General features: G+C 38.7%; 1 protein-coding gene and 1 long non-coding RNA gene across 7 annotated transcripts in view; one reads left to right on the forward strand and one right to left on the reverse strand.

Moving 5' to 3' along the window:
• The window catches only part of SPIDR (scaffold protein involved in DNA repair), a 197,922-nt gene that overhangs the window by 171,418 nt on the left and 5,851 nt on the right, over positions 1-20,653 (forward strand). For 4 of the 5 annotated variants that reach the window (XM_052704560.1, XM_052704564.1, XM_052704561.1 and 1 more), the window contains 5 exons: positions 8,688-8,775; positions 11,948-12,091; positions 12,189-12,248; positions 15,650-15,848; positions 16,993-17,145. In XM_052704560.1, the coding sequence (XP_052560520.1) occupies positions 8,688-8,775; positions 11,948-12,091; positions 12,189-12,248; positions 15,650-15,848; positions 16,993-17,145 (644 nt within the window). The remainder of the gene's footprint in view (positions 1-8,687; positions 8,776-11,947; positions 12,092-12,188; positions 12,249-15,649; positions 15,849-16,992; positions 17,146-20,653) is intronic. The other variant, XM_052704563.1, reaches the window with a different exon arrangement.
• On the reverse strand, positions 15,743-16,563 carry LOC128091437 (uncharacterized). Of its 2 annotated transcripts, none has more exons than XR_008211411.1 (3): positions 16,353-16,563; positions 16,208-16,276; positions 15,743-15,835 (listed from the first exon to the last, which is right to left on the reverse strand). It is a non-coding gene; the product is annotated as an uncharacterized LOC128091437 (long non-coding RNA). The 2 variants fall into 2 exon arrangements; XR_008211412.1 differs by lacking the exon at positions 16,353-16,563 and adding an exon at positions 15,928-15,985 and having other exon boundaries at positions 15,746-15,835; positions 16,096-16,214.

The following is a 20,653-nucleotide window of genomic DNA, read 5'->3' on the forward strand; positions in this document are numbered from 1 at the left end:
AAAGACATTTGTTATTTTTTTTCCCCCTTCCGGAACACCAATTATTGTTTGGAAGGAGATGGCTTTTAAACTGTTTGTTTCCTGGAGTTTGACAGTGACTTTTAAAATAGATAAAAGGGAATAAGATGTAGGAAATATGAGGGAAATACAAGTCTTCTTTTTTTCTGCCTTTGTAGCACATGATCTGGAGAAGATCAAGAATGGTTAATAAGATCCCACATGTGCCTGTTGTCACGTGTACTGTAATCTCTTATGGAGACAAGGAGCTTCCTCAGTCATTCTGTTAGACAGAAGAGATTTTCATTTATCAGATTCTAGAAGTTCTCAAAGTTTTTTAACAGTAGAATACTGTTACTGTTGAAATATGTTCCAGGCCATCATTCATCCTCATCATCAAGTATTTAATTTAAAGTACTATTTAACATAATTCCAGTAAATACAATTTAAAAATCACTATTGTGAACTGAATTTGCATTTCAGTGACAAAAAATCTATAATAAAGGGTAGTTTGCATCTAGGCAATAACCTGGCTGTAAACCTGACTTGATTTTTGAAATGGACTTGTACTGTGAGGTGGACCGGAGGAACCAAACCCTTTTCTTCTCCCAATAGGAAAACCTTTGTGTTCCAAAACAAAAGTGGGATAAGAACTACAGCCAAATGTTTATTGATCTGCCACTGGTGATTTTTGAGCCTTTCTATCTCTTGCCCTCTTATTGCTTCATATGTCAACCTTATAAATTTAGCCCCTTGAGAAAGAGGAGGTGAGATTTCTATGGTGTACTGCTAGAGATGGAAATACTGGCTAAAAATGCATGCATTTCAACTAATAGGTAACCTTCCCATTTTGACCATTTGTTTCAGCATGTCCAGTATAACCAGTAACTAAATGGATGCAATTAGATACAGGGACTGAGCACTCGCTAAAATGTCTCAGGAATAAATAAACTATAAATTGGCATAGTCTGCTGCTTCCTACTATAAACTGATTTCAATGAACTAGGATAAACTTTGTAGTTATATATTTATCTTTACTAGCAAAAAAATATTACCTTTATGTTATTATCCCTGACCAGAGTTCCACATGGAATATTTTGTGTTTTGATAATCTGTGAACTTTCACCTGATTTGCCAAGCACTGACTTGTTTTACTACTGAGTATAGCAGACATACTATATTCTTCTCCTAACATTTATTTACAAGGTTGAAAGATGAGGAGTTTATATCCAGCAGGACAGAAAAATTACACCAATTCAAAAATGAAAGAGGGAAAATGCTTTACTGTAAAATATAATTAATGCAGGGTGTCAGTGCCAATTTTGTCCCTAGATAAAAAAATGTTGAAAAAGTTTTTTTAAAAAAAAAGGAAAGAAAGAAAAAAAGATGAGAATATTGCATGGATATTGCTAAAATCTACATATACAAGGACTGCTTTGAAAGTAATGCCTCCTACTGTTTTATTATAACAACCATGATGTCAGAGGTGGACATTGGTGGTATGGCAGTAGAGGTTCAACCTTCCCACCAATATTTCATTACATTTTTGTTGCCATGTGGCAGATGGCAGAATAGGGGCAGTCTGATGTAATGGTGTCTGATGTGGGAGGGCGTATGAAGCAAAGGTGTGGAAATGAATTCCTCCGTGAGGGAAAAATGGCACCCACTGACATTCATTGAAGCTTGCTGAATGTTTATGGGGACCAACCAGGGGAAGTGAGCGCAGTGAGTGGAGGATGGTGCGTTTCAGCAGTGGCAGCAGTGGCAGCAGTGACAGTTTGTCACTTCAGCTGGTGCAGATCTTTGTGAGCGCAGCATGCAATAGGTTGCCTGGGGCTTTGGGCAGCCTGCTCTAAGGGGAGGTGTCCCTGCCCACGTTTGGAGATTGGAGGTAGGTGACCTTTAAGGTACCTTCCACACCAACCCACTCTATGATTCTATGATTAATCCCAATCTGCGGTACTGGTCACCATTTTCTTTTTTTTCCCCTCTTTTTTTTTCTTTTTTATTTCAGTCTCATAATTCTCTGGTCTGTACAAATCATTTTTTTCCTCTGCTCTTTTTTTTTTTTCTTCTTTTTTTATTTATTTATTTTTTTTTCCTGAGCTGGCTGGGTAGATAGAGGGAGAGTAGTGTCTGTTGTGTATGTACCTTGACTTCAGCAAGGTGTTTGGCACAATCTCCCACAACATACTTGTTATGAAACTTAGGAAGTGTGGGATAGATGAGAGAGCGGTGAGATAGATTGAGAACTGGCTGGCTGGCAGAGTTCAGAGGGTTGTCATCAGCAGCACAGAGTTGATTGGAGGCCTGTAACTAGCTGTGTTCCCCAGGGGTTGGTACTGGGTCAGATCTTGTTCAACATCTTCATCAGCGACCTGGATGAAGGTATAGAGTTCACCCTTAGCAAGTCTGTTGACGATACAAAGATGGGAGGAGTGTCTGGCATGCCTGAAGGCTGTGCTACCTTTCAGTGAGAACTGGACACACTAGAGAGTTGGGTAGGGAGGAACCTGGTTAGGTTCAACAAGAGCAAGTCTTGCACCTGGGGAGGAATAACTGCATGCATCAGTACAGGTTAGGGGATGACCTGCTGGAAAGGACCTCTGTGGAGAAGGACCTGGATATTCTCGTAGACAACAGATTAAACATGAGCCAGCAGTGTGCCCTTGTGATGAAGAGGGCCAATGGTATCCTGGTGTGCAGTAACAACAGTGTGGCCAGCAGGTCAAGGAGTCTTCCCCCTCTACTCAGCCCTGATGAGACCACATTTGGACTACTGTGCCCAGTTCTGGGCTCCCCAGTCCAAAAAAGACAGGGATCTCCTAGAAGGAATCTAGAAGAGGGTCAGAAAGATGATTAATGGCCTGGAACATCTCCTATATGAGGAAAGGCTGAGTAACCTGGGTCTGTTCAGCCTGAGGAAAAGAAGACAGAGGGGAGAACTAATTAATGTTTATAAATAGAGTGGCAAATGGATGAGGCCAAGTTCTTTTTGGTGGTGCATAATGATAGAACAAGGAGTAATGGCCTAAAATAGGAAGTTCCTTACAAACATGCAGAAGAACTTCTTTACAGTAAGGATGGCGGAGCACTGGAACAGGTTACCCAGAGAGGTTGTGGAGTCTCCTTCTGAGGGGATATTCGAGACTCATCTGGATGCCTACCTTTGTGGCCTATTGTAGGAAACCTGCTTTAGCAGGGAGGCTGGACTCGGTGATCTCTTGAGGTCTCTTCCAACCCCTATGATTCTGTGACTGTATACTTTCTTTTCGATTTTGTTTTACATTTAGAAGTGTAGGACCACTGCTAACTGTTACAAAACAAAGCGTTTCAACTGGTAGACGTTGACAGGAAACGTAATAGTAAGACTTCTCCACAGAGCAAGGAAGTCATAACTTCCTTCCTTTGGTTTTCCCGCTTCCAAAGAGACTGCCATCTAAAAGAGCCACCCACATCTCTGAGGTTTTGAGGTCCTGAAACACTTCAGTAATTGCTGTGGTTAAAAGCTGAGTTCCACTTAGAGCATAATTTAAGTAATTACATTAAAGTTTTTAATGTATATATATATATTATTATTTTAATGACTGATTATGCATGAGAAAATCAGAGGTTTTTTTCCGTGGCTTTGTGTTCTTTAACAAGCAGTGACTGCTGCTTTGCATATTCAGTACTTCTGTCATGAGTCTGTTCAGTAACCAGCACTGCAGGGTGAAACAGGCATACTCATAGTGTAGGAAGAGTTTTATCTTAGAATTTTATTGTTTTAGTATAGCATGGATAAATTCTATTGTATTACAGAAGATAGTTATTAAAGCATATTAATAATTTTGTCAACAAAGTGATTTAATGTATCTGTGTTTTAACTGAGATGCTAGTTTAATAGGCTCTGTTTTTTACCTTATTTTTCTGTTGCTTGTTCTCAGATGCAAGTCTGAGAAAACACAATGTTGCATAGGTTGTGTACTGTCAGATCTTAGTATGTAAATTAGATGGAAAGGTAGCTTGCAGCATCACCATTATGATTGGATTGCTGGTAGTTCAGGGTCATGCATCCTATGCGATTTCTAGTGAATTTCTTTCTAATGTTGAGTAAAGTTTCATAGAGGGCTAGGAGTTGCTTTATTTTTATTTGTGAGTTCTTAACATTGAGTCTGCAACAGTAATAATGCTGAAAGAAAACTGTTTGCATTCAGATTTAAAATTGGGAGAGAAACAGAGCAGGAAACAGAGAAGTGCCATGTCAAAGCTGTGGAAGATATTGGTGGAGAATCCTATCTTCTTCCTCTCCTCTACTTAGTCTTTCTTCTTTCATAGTTAGAGGCATTGTTTTCTTCCTAGATCGTCTTTGGTGTTTCTGATGTATTCTGTGGGGTTGTTATTAAAATGGAAAAATCCACCAAACTATAAGCTGCTTTCTGCTCAAAAATCATAGCTGTGTATCTGTACTGTTTAAAAATTGAGTCAGGCACATCACACGCACCGCTTCTGGACCAGAACTGTAGATGAAACTTCATGCTTGTGAGAGAAACAAACAAAATCTGCCCAGTTCAGATGAGAGTATTGTTTGACACTGTAACTGCTTAGTATAACTTAAGAAACAAAACCAGTGAAACACTGCTCTGAAAATTTCAAGTTGTTCGACTTTTTCAGTATAACTTATAGTATGAAATGTCCACGGGATCAGGGATGTAACGAGACTGTAGATACAGATTTGTAATTTACCAGGTTTCTAAGTATAACTACAAGGACTTTTTTATTTGTATGTTTTTTTATCAAAAATCATAGGGCAAACATATGTGTTTGTGTGCACATATGCATGTATGCCATTTGACTTCACAGTGAAGGGCAGAACAAGCTAGGAAGGCTAGTAGAAGGTAACTTCTGTTATCTACTGAGCTGTGAAATTAAAGAAGATAGTTAGATGAGCAAAAGAAAGCAACTTATTGTGTACTGGGCAGCACAGTCATCATCTATGACAAGAATTATTGGATGGAAAAGTAAATGCTATTTTGTTAGTATCAGTCACTCTCCAGCAAGTAGTGCAACTATCAGACAAGATGATTTGCTAATAGGTCAGGATTAATTCCTGCACGTGCTGCAAGCATATTTTGCATTTTCTCAGTCATGGGCAATCTTTAAAATGTTCTGATTGCTGTCTGGGTACATAACACGCAGTTTGCACTTATTGATACACAGAAAAGACATTTTAGCAAGCAAAATCTAAGAGGATGTATTTTGAGCATATTGAATAATAAAAATAATCTAGAATACTAAAAGTAATTATTTTGCCAACAGCCTATGTCATGTGTACATGCTCACGTCTGTGTGTATACACACACAGATGTTGTATATAACAGTATCATTGTGTTTTAGCAAAGCTTAAAGGTGTTGATTTACAGGAGGGAAGTGTACCTGTACGCGGGCGACCTGTCTGTCCAAGGTCCACACTTCTACAAAAGTCAATATTTTAAAACTCTGTTGGATTACTTGTGATCTTGCTATGTCAATGATAAGTACAGGACAAATACATATTTAGTATGGGTCAAAAAGATTTTTATCAAACAGACAATTGCAGTTTGACATGCTATTAGAAGATTTAATCTTTTGTTTAGAATCTAAGGTAACTTCTGTCTGTTTCCTGTTTCCTTGTTTTTTTTTGAAGGAAGATTATAGAATATTACAATAAAGTCCTTGTCATCTCAGTAATACAAATGTTAATAATTAAAATAATTTAGTATTTTAATGGTTAAAAATTCTTCTTCTAATCGTGTGCTTGTTTCTTTTCACTTCTTATTCTTCATTTTTTAGAAGTCTATACTGTTGTCATAAAAATATTACATATACTTTTTGAAATAGTGACTAGTGATTACTCTCATGGATCTAAATCATTAGGTTTTTATTTTGCCTTCTGTAATGAGAAAGGTTCTTTGTGCACATCAGGGCTAACCAAGTTTCCTCACTGTAGCACAGAGCCAGCTGTTCATCTCTTGTCCCGATTCTACATCTGAAGAAGGATACATTTATTGGATAAAATAACCCATTGTTCAAGTCAGATTGAAGTGGGATTTGAGTGTTGCATGCCCAATAAAGAGAATGAATTTTATTATTTCCACAAGGATAATGATTTTCTGCAGAGGAGGACACAATGTCTTGCCGTTTCTCCACTGTGGTTGCCTCCCTCCCCTACCCCCCCCTATTCATCCTTCTGCAAGTCAAAGTCCATAAGTGTAAAGAGAGAGTTAATTTTCTTGGGGGCATGGGAGTGGGTGAAGTTAAGGGGAGCCCCTCACCAGGGACTCTGACTGATACATTCGTGGGCCCATCAGGGACAGCTCAAGGGCAGAACTCCCCTTTCTACAGAGGAGAATCCCCTCATCCCTGCATGATGTGTCTTGGAACTTGCACATCCTTTGGGTGGCAAATGTACTTGTGGTTTGCCTGACTGGAGTCAAAGAGAAGGATGAGTCCAAGATGTTTAGGAGACACTCGCTGCACAGTGCTGCTCCTCCCCCTGTTTGTAAACAAATACTGTAATTCAGTAATAATTAAGTACTTCTAGCTCAAGCAGTTTATGAACTCCTCCAAAAGGACACAGTACTGTCATAGATGTTCTGACATTGAGTTGCAAGCTAGAAGAGAACTAAAGACTGGGAGATAGTTCCGTATTGCTTGTGCAAACTTAAAAACACAGATTTTCACTGGTAGATCAATGTAAGGTCTGTGCAGAGATGTGATTATATCTGGACTGCAAGATGATAAATACATGATTTCTGAATGCACATATACAAACAAACACAAAATTTGCAGCATGCTATTATACATATCCTGCCCCTATACTCAGTGTCAAGTGAGTAACATCACTTGTTTAGCTTCCTTTGTCACACAGAAGCTCTCTGCTTCAGTAGTTCTCCTTCCTTGTGTCCCACTTAACAAGGGCAGTTTGCTCCACTGGGCACTGGCCCTCCTGCAAATACAGAGAAGGATCTTTTCTGTATGGTAGAAGACTGAAAATGTCGCCTTGTCAAGAAATTGAGATGTGGTCATTTTTGCTTTAAAGTCTGATTAATACCTAAGAAGAGTTGCTTTGTATGTTGTAATATTCTGCTAAAAACAAAATGCAAAACAAAAACCTCAGGATCTGTACTCAGCCTTTTCCTTTTACAGGAATAATGATGCCATATAAGTCAGCAAATTCTTTTCTTCTCTCTTCCTTTTTCTTCTCTCGCTTTTGTAGAAGGGTAGCGTATTTCTGTTCCTGGTCTCTGAATCACTGTGGGGAACACAACTACAGACAGCAGCAGCATCATTTTAACCTGTCATTTGGTTACCCAAATCTTAAAATGAAAGCATTATCCCTTGAGATTCAGTCACTCCCAGAGATTTAAATTCATATAGTATTGGTCCATAGGCATCGCTGTTAGCATTCTCATATGAGATACCTGCTGCTTTATGAAAAAATATGGGAAGAAGCTGACTGACATTAGATACCCAAAACACAGGCATTTAAGACTGAAAAGAGGGGTGAGGGAAATATGGAATTAGGTAAGCTCAAGCAGAAGTGAATTAAAAGCAGAACTGTAAAGGAGATCTGTTACTCCTTGAAAAGAAGCAGCATACTGCAGTGTACTTCAGTCAAGAACAAGAGCCTGCCTTTTTTTCTTCAAAGCGCTTTTGGTTAGAGCCTAAGATTACCTTCAGCAAGTTTTGTACTTCATTTTAGAATTGTTTTGGAAGTGGTGGCTTTCATAATTGGAGGAACAAATAGACAGTTCTCAGAGGCACTGTGGGGTTAAAATCCAGATCTCTGTGCTTTAACCACACAGAACATGCACGGAGAGCTAAGACAAGATAACAGAGAGCTTAAACTCAAAAATGCACGCCTCTTCAAGTTGGTTATCTGTAGCTTTTTCCCCTCCCTCAGCTATTTTCTTGGCCTCTCCCTTGGATGTTCCTGCTTTTACTGCATGGATGACACATCAACCAACAAGCCAGCCACTGAACTGCTGCACATCGCAGCTTTGCGTGCGAAAGCTGAAGGGTTTGCAGCAGTTAATCTTAGTATGCAGGGCTGTTCATTTTGTTTGTTTCTAAACTGAAGGTGGAAAACTTGCAAAAGAAAAGAATCATAACCAAATGAGCAGCTGCATAGGAAGGGGATGGTTCTTTGCACATTTGTACTCTAAGGCATGGGTACACTTCAGATAACAAAATCTTGCCTGTCTTTCTACTCCTATCTCATTGCTAACTTTCCTAACAGCAGTGGCAATCAGTGTTAGAGAAAAGCAAGAAATGAAGATGTTAGAAGCAAAACATTTTGTTCAAGCTGCCGTCTAAATAGTTAAAAGCTATTTGTTCAATGTTGTACTGGTGTCTGTGTCCTTCCCAAACTAGCACGTACCCCACTTGCCCTGGATTTTACCATGTCACAGGCTGTTCATGGGAAAGAATTAAATATGACTTGCTAGTCACTGTATGCGATGTGTCCCTTCCCTCCCTCTCCACCATGCAGCAGAAATTATGGAGATTTAATTAGACCAAATCAAAACCAGCTTGTAGAAAACAAATATAATTTAAAATTGTTTTCATAATCATGCAATGGTTTAAATTGTATTTCTTAATGAATCTTTATAGTACAGCATCTAACAGTGGAAACCACTCTAAAGCTAATTTTATTGGTCTTTTTGAAGGGCGTTAGGACTTTTTAGTCTGATAGACAGTTTGTGGCCTCCAGTAGTGCCTGTAAAAGTTCCTGGGCAAAGTCAAGACTCTGAAATGGTAAGTCTTGTTATTATGGAAATGTACTTTTTCACTATAATTACTGTTTTTCTTAGTAGTGTAACGTGTCTGGGGAATCAGATTCTCTCTTTATCTAATGATGTTTGTTTTGTTGGTTCCACCATCTATCCTAGGCCAACCTGAGATTCTCTGGATCAGCAGCTTCTTTCCAATCTGATGCAATCAAACTTTTATTAACCATCTAGAACTAAAATGATAGAGTATCCAGCCAAATTATTCATTTCCTCTCCTCACAGGAGGAAAAGATACCAGCTGGCTCCACGCTATTTGATAAATCTACATGCATAAATGATACATTCTTTTGAAGAACTTTTCAGCCTTATATTTGAAAACACTCTTCTGAAGATCAGTCCCCATGAGGACAGACCAACTGATGGAATCGAGTCTCTTTTCAGTTAGGATGATTCTGGCTGACAGTTGTCCATCCTGTTGTGAAGGCAGTCAAAATATAAGAACGAAAATTGCCTACTAAAAGAAATAAAAGTTTCTGTGATTTTGGGAAGTGGTGAAAATTCCCAACATGAATTTTTATTAAATTTTAATATGTATTAAAATAGATTTCAAGTATATTATTATACATTTTCCAATCCAAAATTGCATCTTTAATTTTCATTTAATTAGCTTTTGTATTTGAAAAGGAGTTCTGTCAAATCAAGTGGCATCTGAAATGAAAAGCTCATTTGAGAATCTTGGTAGCCAAGTGCTTGTGCTGTCTTATAGCTGTTCCTCTACAGCTGTTCTTAGGGGAGGAAATTTCTGATATTAAAAATTTATTTTAGAGTCTAGGAAGAAAAATCTGGAAATAAACAAATTTTAAAAACAGAGGACTTCGCAAGAGGATATTCCTAGTTATTCCTAGCTATTTCTGAACTCTGAGATTCTTCTTGCTGCAATCTAGAGTTATTGGGATTGTACAGGGATTTATTTTGAATAATAAGAAGTTCAGAACTTGGTTATAAAACCAAGACTGGAAATGAATGAAACTACCATTCTTGCTTTGATTCTCCCTTTCATCCACACATTTTAGAAGTCTCAGAGGAGAGGATTGTTTTGTATGTTAAAATACTGTGGACAACAATGAAAATTTACACGGATGGAGCAAAAATTTTAAATATTCTTCAGCATTGCTATTTTCATTTGTTCTTCTTTTTCTCTATTTTATTGACAACCTAGAAATGATGAAAACTTTCCATAATCATGCAGTTTACACTTCTGCCACAGGTTTAAATACCAATCCATTCTACAGGGTATCAAGATGTATTCTACTTCTGCAAATTTTTGGTAAAGTGCAGGTTTTTTAGCTGAGATACATTTTACCTTGTACAAGAAGCATAGTTTTACATAGTTTTTGAAAGCACATCCGACACCAGGCTGAGTGGTGCGGTCGACACGGTTGAAGGAAGGGATTCAGGGGGACCTCAAGAGGCTAGAGAGGTGGGCCCAGGTGAACCTGGTGAGGTTCAACACGGCAAAGTGCAGAGTTTTGCACTTGGGCCGGAGGAATCCCAGGCATCCGTACAGGCTGGAAGGAGCGGTCCGTGAAAGCAGCCCTGTGGAGAAGGACCTGGGGGTCTTAAGAGATGAGAAACTTAACATGAACCAGCAGCGTGCCCTTGCAGCTCAAAAAGCAAATGTTATCCTGGGCTCCATCAAAAGAGAGGTGACCAGCAGGGACAGGGAGCTGATTGTCCCCCTCTACTCTGCTCTTGTGAGGCCCCACATGGAATACTGTGTCCAGGTGTAGAGCCTGCAGTACAAAAGAGACAGGGAGCTGTTGGAGAGGGTCCAGAGGAGGGCCACGAAGATGATCAAGGGACTGGAGCACCTCCCCTACAAAGACAGGCTGAGGGAGCTGGGCCCATTCAGCCTGGAGAAAAGAAGGCTGCGGGGTGACCTCATTGCAGCATTTCAGTATCTAATGGGAGCCTAAAAAAAGGAGGGGAATCAACTCTTTGAAAGGGTTGATAACTGCAGGACAAGGGGAAATGGTTTTAAGTTGAGGGAGGGGAGATTTAGGTTGGATGTCAGGGGGAAGTTCTTTACAGAGAGAGTGGTGAGGTGCTGGAACAGGCTACCCAGAGAGGCTGTGGATGCCCCGTCCCTGGAGGTGTTCGAGGCCAGATTGGATGGGGCCCTGGGCAGCCTGGTCTGGTATTACATGGGAGTTGGTATCCCTGCATGTGGTGGGGGGTTGGAGATTCAAGATCCTTGAGGTCCCTTCCAACCCTGGCCATTCTGTGATTCTGTGATTTAAGCAACAATGCCTAAATCATACTGCCAATTATTTGATGAAGTTTCTGCAAAGAGATCTGTGGCACGGACTTGCATATCTTTTTTAGTGCTGTCAGAGGCAAATAATGAGCTCGTGCCTTTTTTTTTTTTTTTTTTTTTTTTGCTATAGACAGATTATTTGGATATGGATATACAGCTGTCTTTAGCAGATTTGTATTTATTGTATTAAATGAAATGCTTTATTAACAACTAACAATGTTATAAGAATATTTACCGAGTCCAAAATAAAAATTACTGTAGTGTAGCATCTTTTATTTCTCAGAAGCCTTTCTCATTCTTTAAATGGAGATAGGGTTGTTACGTCACAATACTTTTTAAGGGGAGAAGAAAAATTCGGCATAGCACAAAAAAAGCAGTTCTTGTAGTTGCTGAGTTCCTGTTCTTCATTATCTCCTTGTGCTGTCCTGGATTTAATTTAGCAGCTTTTAAAGTTCTTCAGCTGTTTACTATCACAAAAACCCACCCACATGCAGAAGTCCCCAAATCTCAGAAAAGTTATGGATGATGAGAAATAAATAATCAGGGCACCCCTACCACGTACTAAAAAAATGCAAAACAAGCACTGTCACCTTGAAAAAGTTGCAGTGTTTGCCAAGCGTGCCAAATCACAAGATGTTTTTGTGATGAGGATCGATGTCAGATTATGGAAAGAATGATACACAGGCTGATTTCACTTAGAATTTGTGAATATTGTTTTGTTATCTCAGCTTCTACTTTAGACAGTCATTATTTTGTTTTCCCATCGCTCTTAATAAGAAAATTGTGTGGTTCATTTGGGACATTATTATAAAATAATACTAACTGGCCAAATTGAAATGCCTTTTTTAAGGTCACATTTCTTTTCTCTCCTTTTTAATAGATGACAACTAATCTGCCTCCTCCCAGCTTCTGTTATGTTCTGACTGTTCAGTCTGGTGAAATACACATGGAAGTGGATGAGGAAGAGACGATTTCTAAATTGTACCAGCCACCAACTGTGCATAATCTAAAGGAAATTCTTCAGGTAAGTTGCTTTCAAAGTCTGGTAACCGATGTTTTGTACCACTGAATTTCACTTACCATATTTGACTCATTCCCTGTTTTTGTACCTTTTTTTTCAGATGGGTGATTGTCATGAACGTTGTAGCTTTTGGGCACGAGTACTGTATCTAAGGCCACAGGTAATCTGTTCATTTAGCAATGAGATTGACATAAAATTAACGTAATGTTTATGTGAAGAGGCCAGCATTTATCTTGTTTAGGGGAGAGTAAAAAAACCTTCCGGATTACCTTCAAGAGCTGTGCAAGAAGAATGATCACCAGGTCCAAAACGCTCGTGAGTGGGTAAAATGAACTTCAGTTTCAGTACCATTTACTCTAGAAGGTGAATTATATTTGAATAAATTGCCATCTAGCCCAAAGTAATATTTCACCCTAATAAAGGAGCTCACAGACAGTTAATTTAGTCTTGCAATTAAAATCAGTTTGTAGGTAAGTGCTGTCCTTAGATGTACACAGCGAAAAGTTATTGGTCAGTTGAGTTGGTATAGAATGTAACTGGTGGTGGTCTTATAAAGATACGGTTTTGCTCTTTGCAGACAAGTGGGTGGACTGTTGTTGTTCAGCAGAAGCCCCTCAGGCAAACTTGGCTTTTAGGGTCCCACAAGTAGAAAGGAGGAACTTTAGGTAAATATATCTGCCGTCCATGCTGTGCTGGGAAGCTTGTAATTACATTTTATTTGTTTCTGATTTTTTCTGAATTATGCTACAACTTCCTTTTGAAATGTTGCTAACTCCCTCAGTAGTTGAAGGATTTTTTTGGCTGCTGATTTATTTACTCTTTCCTGGCAACTGGACCCTCAGTACAGCTAGCTCTGGGGAAAACAATTTGCAGTTGTCCATCAGCACCACAGAAAATAAAGCATGAATCAAAGCATATGAACCAAACACAAAGAAACTCCAGAACAGACAGCAAAATAGTTGAGAATGCTTCCCAGCAGTATGGGACATAAATGTAATGTAGGTCTTTTCCTCTTGCTTCAGCAGCCTATGAGTTGTGATTTGATTGTTAGGCAGGGAGTAGCTTTAGCTTGTGAGAAGGGCAGCTCTTACTACTCAGCAGTGCTTTCTTCATACTAAGTGACAGCAGAGTATTTTTAAACATGCAAAATTAGGGTAGCTTAACGGGAGATCTTCAGGCTGCTAGCAGAAATGTACATGCTAGCAAGACATGTACATATGTGGAATTCTGTGGCATCTGTTCAATTAACAGAAATAAATCAATTACAGACTAGTGATATCCTAGCCAAGCATTTTTGTATTAGGGAACATCTACATCTGAGACACTGGAGGTCATCAACATTCTTGTGTAGAATCACTTCATCACTAAATTAGAGAAAAGATGAAGAATGCAGGAACAGATGTGACTTTGAAGAGTAGAAATTCATCTAACAAGAAGGAAGAAATCTGTGATTCCTTCTTTCTTGAGGTTTTACTAGCTGTTTCCTGAATTTGCTTGGTGAACTATAAGCAGTAGATTTCCGTGAGTGAACAGCATGATTTTTTATAATTTTTTTGAAAGTAGTATTGGAAAAGCAATGGGAGTTCCTCATCTTTGTAAGCGCTCAGTAACACTCTGCATTGCTGCTCTAGAAAGCTCATGGTATTTACCTGCTGTTAGTGTATTGCTTGCCTAATCCTTCCAGAAAGTTATGAGCTTGTTAATTGCAGTTACCTTTCCCAAGAGGATTTATTCTTCACGTGCAAAATCATTCGGTGATGATAACTGAGGTAGGGACTATGGTTTAGTTCATTCAGCAAAGATAATCTGCAACATGAGTTAATTCAAATATACTTTAAAAGTGGTGTTAATAAAACACTGAAACAACAGTGTTCTGAGATGCTTCGTTTGTGTGAAGGAGGAATGGGAATATGCTTTTATTATTGCTCAGTACTGTGGTACAGAAGGAATATGGGGAAATATATTCCATCTGTGGTTAAGGAGCTGTCCTTCCTTGTAACTCAGTCCTGCTGCTATTTGTCTGTTGTGTCCTCTCTGTTCAGAACAAATTGTCACACATAGCAAGATGATGATTTTATATAAGTTGAAATTTTTGCTGTTATTATAATTTGCTTTTTTTGGATGATTCTTCTGAAAGACAGCTTTTAATGTGTTAGTAATTCTCATGGGACAGCTGTAAAGCATCTTCCTTTTGAAGCTGCTTTAATGGTATCTGCACAGAGGAGGTACTCAAATGCACGTAGTTATGAGGGAAAGGAATAATGTAAATGCATTAGGCAACTTACGTTAAGGCATAACCATAATATCTGAGTTATGAATTATATCTGTCATTACTCCTGATTACTGTATTTGCCCTAAGAGCTGCCATTACGGGCAGAAGTTATTTTTAGTCCAGTTAACTTTTTCAAGGTGTGAATTTAACTGAAGATAAAAAGTCGGAGTTCTCAATGCGTTGCCTTGTGCCACAGAAATGTAACTTTAAGGATAAAATACTTGTGTGATATGAGTCTCTCCAATCATTGCAGTATTAAAATGTCCTATGATTTTTAATCAATGGACTAATTAAAAATAGTAACAAAGCCCTTTTAAGGCAAAACTAAAATAATTTCACTTAAATATTGTAAAATATTAGAATTTTTAAAATTACAAGTTGCTTGGACTGGTAAATATGAAATATAATCTTACTAAGCTCATTTTTTTCTAAACTATGGGAAAAATCACAGACATGTGTACATATTATAACAGTTGTGTTGAAAACAAAAAAAAAGAAGAAGGAAACCTCTCATTATCGACCTATCTAATTTTGTTAGAGCCTTTGGACTAATCCCTGATGTGTAAATTCATGTCTATCTAAGCTGTCCTGTTCATCATCACAGTGTCAGTGTTTTAAAACGCTACTGACTTAGCAGTAACTGTTTTCAGATACGAAGAAATACAATGTGAAATGTAGTTATTTTGGTTGTGACATCATTAGTTTTGATATACCTTAATTTTTGTACCTGTCTTAGGCAGAAAACTTGCATTGTCATTGTGATTTCCTGCGTTTCTTTCTTATGAGTTATCTCCTTTCACACTTCTATGTATCATTCAAATACCTGCGGATGTGCAGAAAGAAAACCCAGCAGCTTTGTATTTGCAGGAGCTATTAGACAGAATCACACAACAGTGCATAGAACATTTTCTTAATAATACAAGTGATGTTAGCCTTTCTTTTTTAAGGGAAAAATTACTTTAGTCTTTGTTCATAGAAACATCCAATTAACTTTTTATGGCATTTATTTTCATGTGCAAATGAGTCACGATAAAACACGACAGTTGATAGAGAGGGCACCAAGATCTCAGTGGGTCAGCTTTGGAAAGTTAACTGAAGGTAGAGAGGATAATCTGTAACTGCATTAAGGAACAATGAAAAACCTGATTCATTCTTCTTTACTGGCCGTAAGTGTAGTAATTTGTCAGTTTTATTAGTTGCTTACAGATGAGTGTGTTACTTGTCTTTTCTTCTTCCAAAAATTAATGACTGCATTCTAATTTTGAATTTTTTTATTTTTTAAATCATAGACAAAACACAGTGTTCCTGTAAATCAAAGAGAGATGTTGTTGTTTGTGACTGACTTCGCTTTGCAAAGTGTAGTTCGTGGAATTCCAAAAGTTGTTGCTGTGTCAGTCACTGCATCATGTGTTCTCAGTACGGAAATCATAGAAGCCCTCAATGTTGCCTCACGATTCATCTTCTTCAAGGATGCCCTGTGGGGAAATGGTAAGCTTTACGCGTGGTTTTGAAGCAACTGGAATCAAACTGAATAAACACCCACGTTACTAACACTGTAATACATAACCTGTATAGATTTCCACTCTGAGATGAAGATGAAACATTGCAAGTTTGGGATGAGAAACCTGAAAGGGGTTGTAATTGGAGGATTTCTGTAAGGTTTCTCTTCTGTTGTTGTTAGTTTGGGGCTTTTTTTCTTTGTCTTCCAAGAAAATAAGAAATTAAGTGATCTTACCATTTGTTCACCAATATTTCTATCAGTCTTCCTTGATGACTGTTGAATCTAAAGACCAACCTCAAACAAATTTGCTAGCTGACAGAAGATTCAGAAATATTAAGAAACTTACTTTCGTTTGTTTTGATATTCATTTGTATTGATATTTGATTGCAGAATCTTGTTTTATTGAACTTACAACCTGCAAAAGGAGTAAGGCAATGAACCTAAAGACTTGCATGTCCCTAGATAAAAAGCCATTACAGGCTTTCTTTTACCATTTCGGCTGTGAGCTCTTGGGTGCCAAGCAGGTCCTGTGAGATGGGGTTCAGTCTACATTCTTTTTCAGTCATTTGTATGAATGAGGCTCACCCATCCTTCTGTGTGATGGACGCCTGTGTAATTCACCTCTCATGCCTTTGCTCATTTCCAAAATACAACTATGTAAGTGGCTGTGAGTCCTGTCACCACATCCTTTAATCAGTCTGTTTTCCCTTGCTAACTGAGGTTGCTTTGGTTTCGTTTATTTGGAGAATAAAGTATTGCATGCACCTACGCTTTGTAATCTTAAACAAACAAATATAAATAGAACAACCTTGAGGGCGACCAACCTTTTAATAGGGAAGAGACAAGAACTTTCTGTTTCCAGCATGGTACAGTGTAGTTTGGATGGAATCTGCTTTGCTTTTGTAACATGTTAGAATTTTAGAGAATTGTTTTCCCCAAGAGTCACAAAATGTAACAAGAGCATGCTGCATGTATCACTGAAAGCAAAATATTTTGTCATTGAGAAAACCTGGTAGAGTCTATCCATCTGTTTAGTAGCTGGCAGTGACAAATGTCATTATTGGCCATGACAGTTATCATGGTCACCTTTTTCCTTGTTACTGTACTGAGTTGAAATGTCTTTGTTGGCAGGTAGGATTATTTGTGTTGAACGTACTGTTCTCTTATTACAAAAGCCTCTTTTGTGCTCGGCTGCTGATGCTGACCTCAGTGAGCTGCCTGGCCCTGTCAAACTCGATGAGCTGGATTCTACCACACAGGCCAATTCCATTTGTGCTGTGAGAGGTTCGTATTGGCCTTTTCTGAAATGAATGTGGTTAATTATTTGTGTTCACTTTAATCTTTCAGGTTCTCGTATTGATTTCTTGCACAAACAGGGTGCAAGGATGAAAAAGCACCGTACTGCTGTAGATCATTAGGATATTTAAGTTTTTGTGCTTCTTTGTGGGCTTTGTTTGTCTTTTGCTGGCCAAATTCTGCCTGCCTGCTGCTCCCACTCACTGATGCCCCAGAATAAATGTTTGATGTGCAGTCTGTTTGGTCATATTCCTTCCATCACCATCTTCTTTTAGAAGCCTTCTGTTCACATCACCATGTTGATACTGGCAACAGTAAGGGATAACAATATTTTTCAGGCAGATGGAGAAGATATGTCAACCAGACTCTGAATGATAGGGGTTACTGTCTAATTTTCCTGGAGCTTTGCTGCAGTGAGGCAATTTAGTATTTCACCACAGTCACCAAGCTTAACTTAGCTGAGATTCGCTCACCAGCCACTTTGGATCATTGCCTTGTCTGATAGTGTAGTCCTACTGCTAACCGTGCAGAAACATTTATTGCAGTGTATTTTCTAATATTTCTGAATTGTGTAGAAACATTTCATACACAGTATCTTCTAACACTGTTTGCTCAGACTTCTTAAGCACCCAATTTGCAGAGTGCCTGTAGGGAAAAGTCCTTAAAAGCCAAGTAACTTTTGGCTTTTAAAGACATTTTCCCTTTTTAATCTAACTCTTACAATTCCAGCAGCCCTTGTACAAAATTCTTGACACCATTTTACATTTACACTTCCAAGTATTCACTTGAATGTTTGAAATGATGTTTGAAATAAGAGCAAATAGTAGTTACAAATTAATCCTCTCAACTATACAGCAATACACCAGAAAGTCCGTTTTAAACCACTCAAAGCTAAACCACTAAACTTACCTTCTCTAGGGTAGAGCCACAAGTTAGCAATGCCTCCATGATTGATATATAAGCCATCTTGAAGTGACAAACATTGAACTCTATATAATGAAAAACAAGCACAACTACAGGCTCTCTAAGCTTTGGTCATTATATACATCTTCCACTGATACCGTGAGGTACTTGAAAGATATTTCTGTCACTGGGTAGGAAATGCTTTTTATTTTCACTTCTGCAGTAGTTATGCTAAGAGTTACTGCTCCTCTGCCCTCACTCACTGCAACTAGGTTACACTAATAACTAGGTTACCCAAAGCACCTGTCTTCTTTCATCCCATTCACAGTGAATATAAAGCAAAAGTGCCTGTCCTTTTTTTTTTTCAGTAAAGCAAGGCAAAGACATCTTTGTAATCCATGTGTAAACAAACGCTTACTTTACGTATGTTAGAGGTGTAACACTTTCCTGGTTCTTTATTAAAGATGGTAGGATGACATCAGGATAAATTAATCCTACAATCTCGTCTTGCTTGATATGAAATTTGCCTGGGGTAGCCACTATCAGTATGTTTCCACACCTTTGAACCAATGTAGAATATGAAGCATCATCCTTAACCCTATGCTACTGCTATATATAGATTGCAACCTTCACTTTTTTGTGTAACTAACTAAAATTATTTAATTGCATTTAAAGCATATCCACTGCTTTGGGATTTGGTAGCTAATGCTTACAGCTTACAGCTTTCTAATGAAAAGAAATGAAAATAATAATATTAGCACTATTTTATTGGTGGGAACATGAATTTGATGGAGAAAAATTGTCTTGGTCACTCACCACCCCTGTCTCATCTATAAAAAACTCACCAAATGGTTAATCTGACTTTCAGTGAGCAGCAGGATTGCTGTGTTCACTGTTTTTCTCTGTGTCCTCCTTTTACTTCCCTTACTGTTGGTCACCTTCGTGTGCTGTGTGCAGGCGTCCTCTCATCAAATGTTGAAAGGAGCTGCAAAGGCTTTCTTTACCCCTACTTGAAGTGTTGCTCCTTCGTGCTCTTTTGCCCTACTTGCTGCACCTCTGCCTTTCAGGGAGCTGGCAGAGTAGTTTCTCAACCTTCACTAGAAAAGCTTCCTTTTAATCAGTGGAACAGCCCTTGGAGCAGATTGTCTTCATGCGTTTGTAACAGTGTTCTGCTAAATGAAGTCTTCCAGTTATACTTGGTCAAATGCTTTCTCCCCCATCAGAAAAATGGGTGACAAGCATAGCCACTGAGTTTCTCACAAATTTCATGAAGGCCCGATCACACCCACTCAGGTACCTGGTAAGAACCTGTGATTGCTTTCCACAAGGCAGTTTATTCTTCTTTCCAGGATCAATCTGTGGTTCTCACCTGTGAGCCGAGGGTTAATGGATTTGTTTTCACTATTCATGCCAGAGTGATTTGTAATGTCTTTTTGCCATATAGTAGCAGTCAGTGTGACTTAAATGCTGGCAGTCCACACTGTAGAGAACTGCTCTTAATCTTAACCATGCTTACGAGCAAATTCTAGTTCATACCACGTATGCTGCATGGGACTATTACGTGATTAATGATGTTTGCCTAGTGTATGATTCACATCCAGTGATTGAATTTTTACACTGGATATTTTTGTCTTTAAGCCTTTACTCAGGTTTCTTTTTTTCAGTTTCCCTATTTGCAGTCTGAACAAAATGGAGTCAGTTGTCTTACTTAGGGCTTTTGGACTGCATCTTTTTTCTTTCCTATCTATTAATCAGGGTAACCAACTAACAGACAACTGATTGTGTACACACTTTTTTTTCTTTTTTGGAGCATTTCAACCAGAGTGTTACTTTGAGTCCTTAGCCCTTCCTTGCATCCCTCACTCAAGATCTGTTTTTCCAGGTGTTGTCCTAATTGAGCTATTGTCAGTTTCTTCTCAGTGTTGTCAGGTACAATCCAGAAGAGTAGCGTGGAAGTGAAAAGCTAATTTTGGCTGTGTGTGTTTCCATTTAAAAGAAGGATGTTAGGAGAATGTCTAAAAGGTTTGAAAAAAACAAGCAAAATCTAAAACATTTACAAAAATGTACAGATGATCAGCAGCTTAAAAATCACTTTGCATGCAGGATGCAAAAGACAGTTGCAGGATTCTTAGACATGCTGCTGTTTAGAGTTGTATTTCTTCTGACTTCAGTGATCTCTGGTGATCTCATGAGGGAACTCCATGTTTTCATCAAAATAAACTTCTCCAGTAGGCATGTCAGAATGATCCTGATACATCTTCCTCAAATGGATTTGTGTTGCCTGTGCACTGGCATCCTGTAGTTGCAGTATGGCACACAACTGGCAGAAAAATTCATACAGTGGCTTGGGTTGAAAAAGACCCTAAAGCCTCCCCCTGCCATGGGCAGAGCTGCCCCCCACCAGCTCAGCTGCCCAGGGCCCCATCCAGCCTGGCCTTGAGTGCCTCCAGGGATGGGGCACCGCAGCTTCTCTGGGCAGCTGTGCCAGCGCCTCACTGCCCTCTCAGTGAAAAATTTCCTCCTGACATCAAATCTAAATCTCCCCTTTTTTAGCTTGAAACTGTTCTGCCTTGTCATATTACTCTCTGCCATG

The sequence above is a fragment of the Tympanuchus pallidicinctus genome, unplaced genomic scaffold (genome assembly GCF_026119805.1).
Source record: "Tympanuchus pallidicinctus isolate F22 unplaced genomic scaffold, pur_lepc_1.0 scaffold5, whole genome shotgun sequence".
NCBI classification, from domain to species: domain Eukaryota; kingdom Metazoa; phylum Chordata; class Aves; order Galliformes; family Phasianidae; genus Tympanuchus; species Tympanuchus pallidicinctus.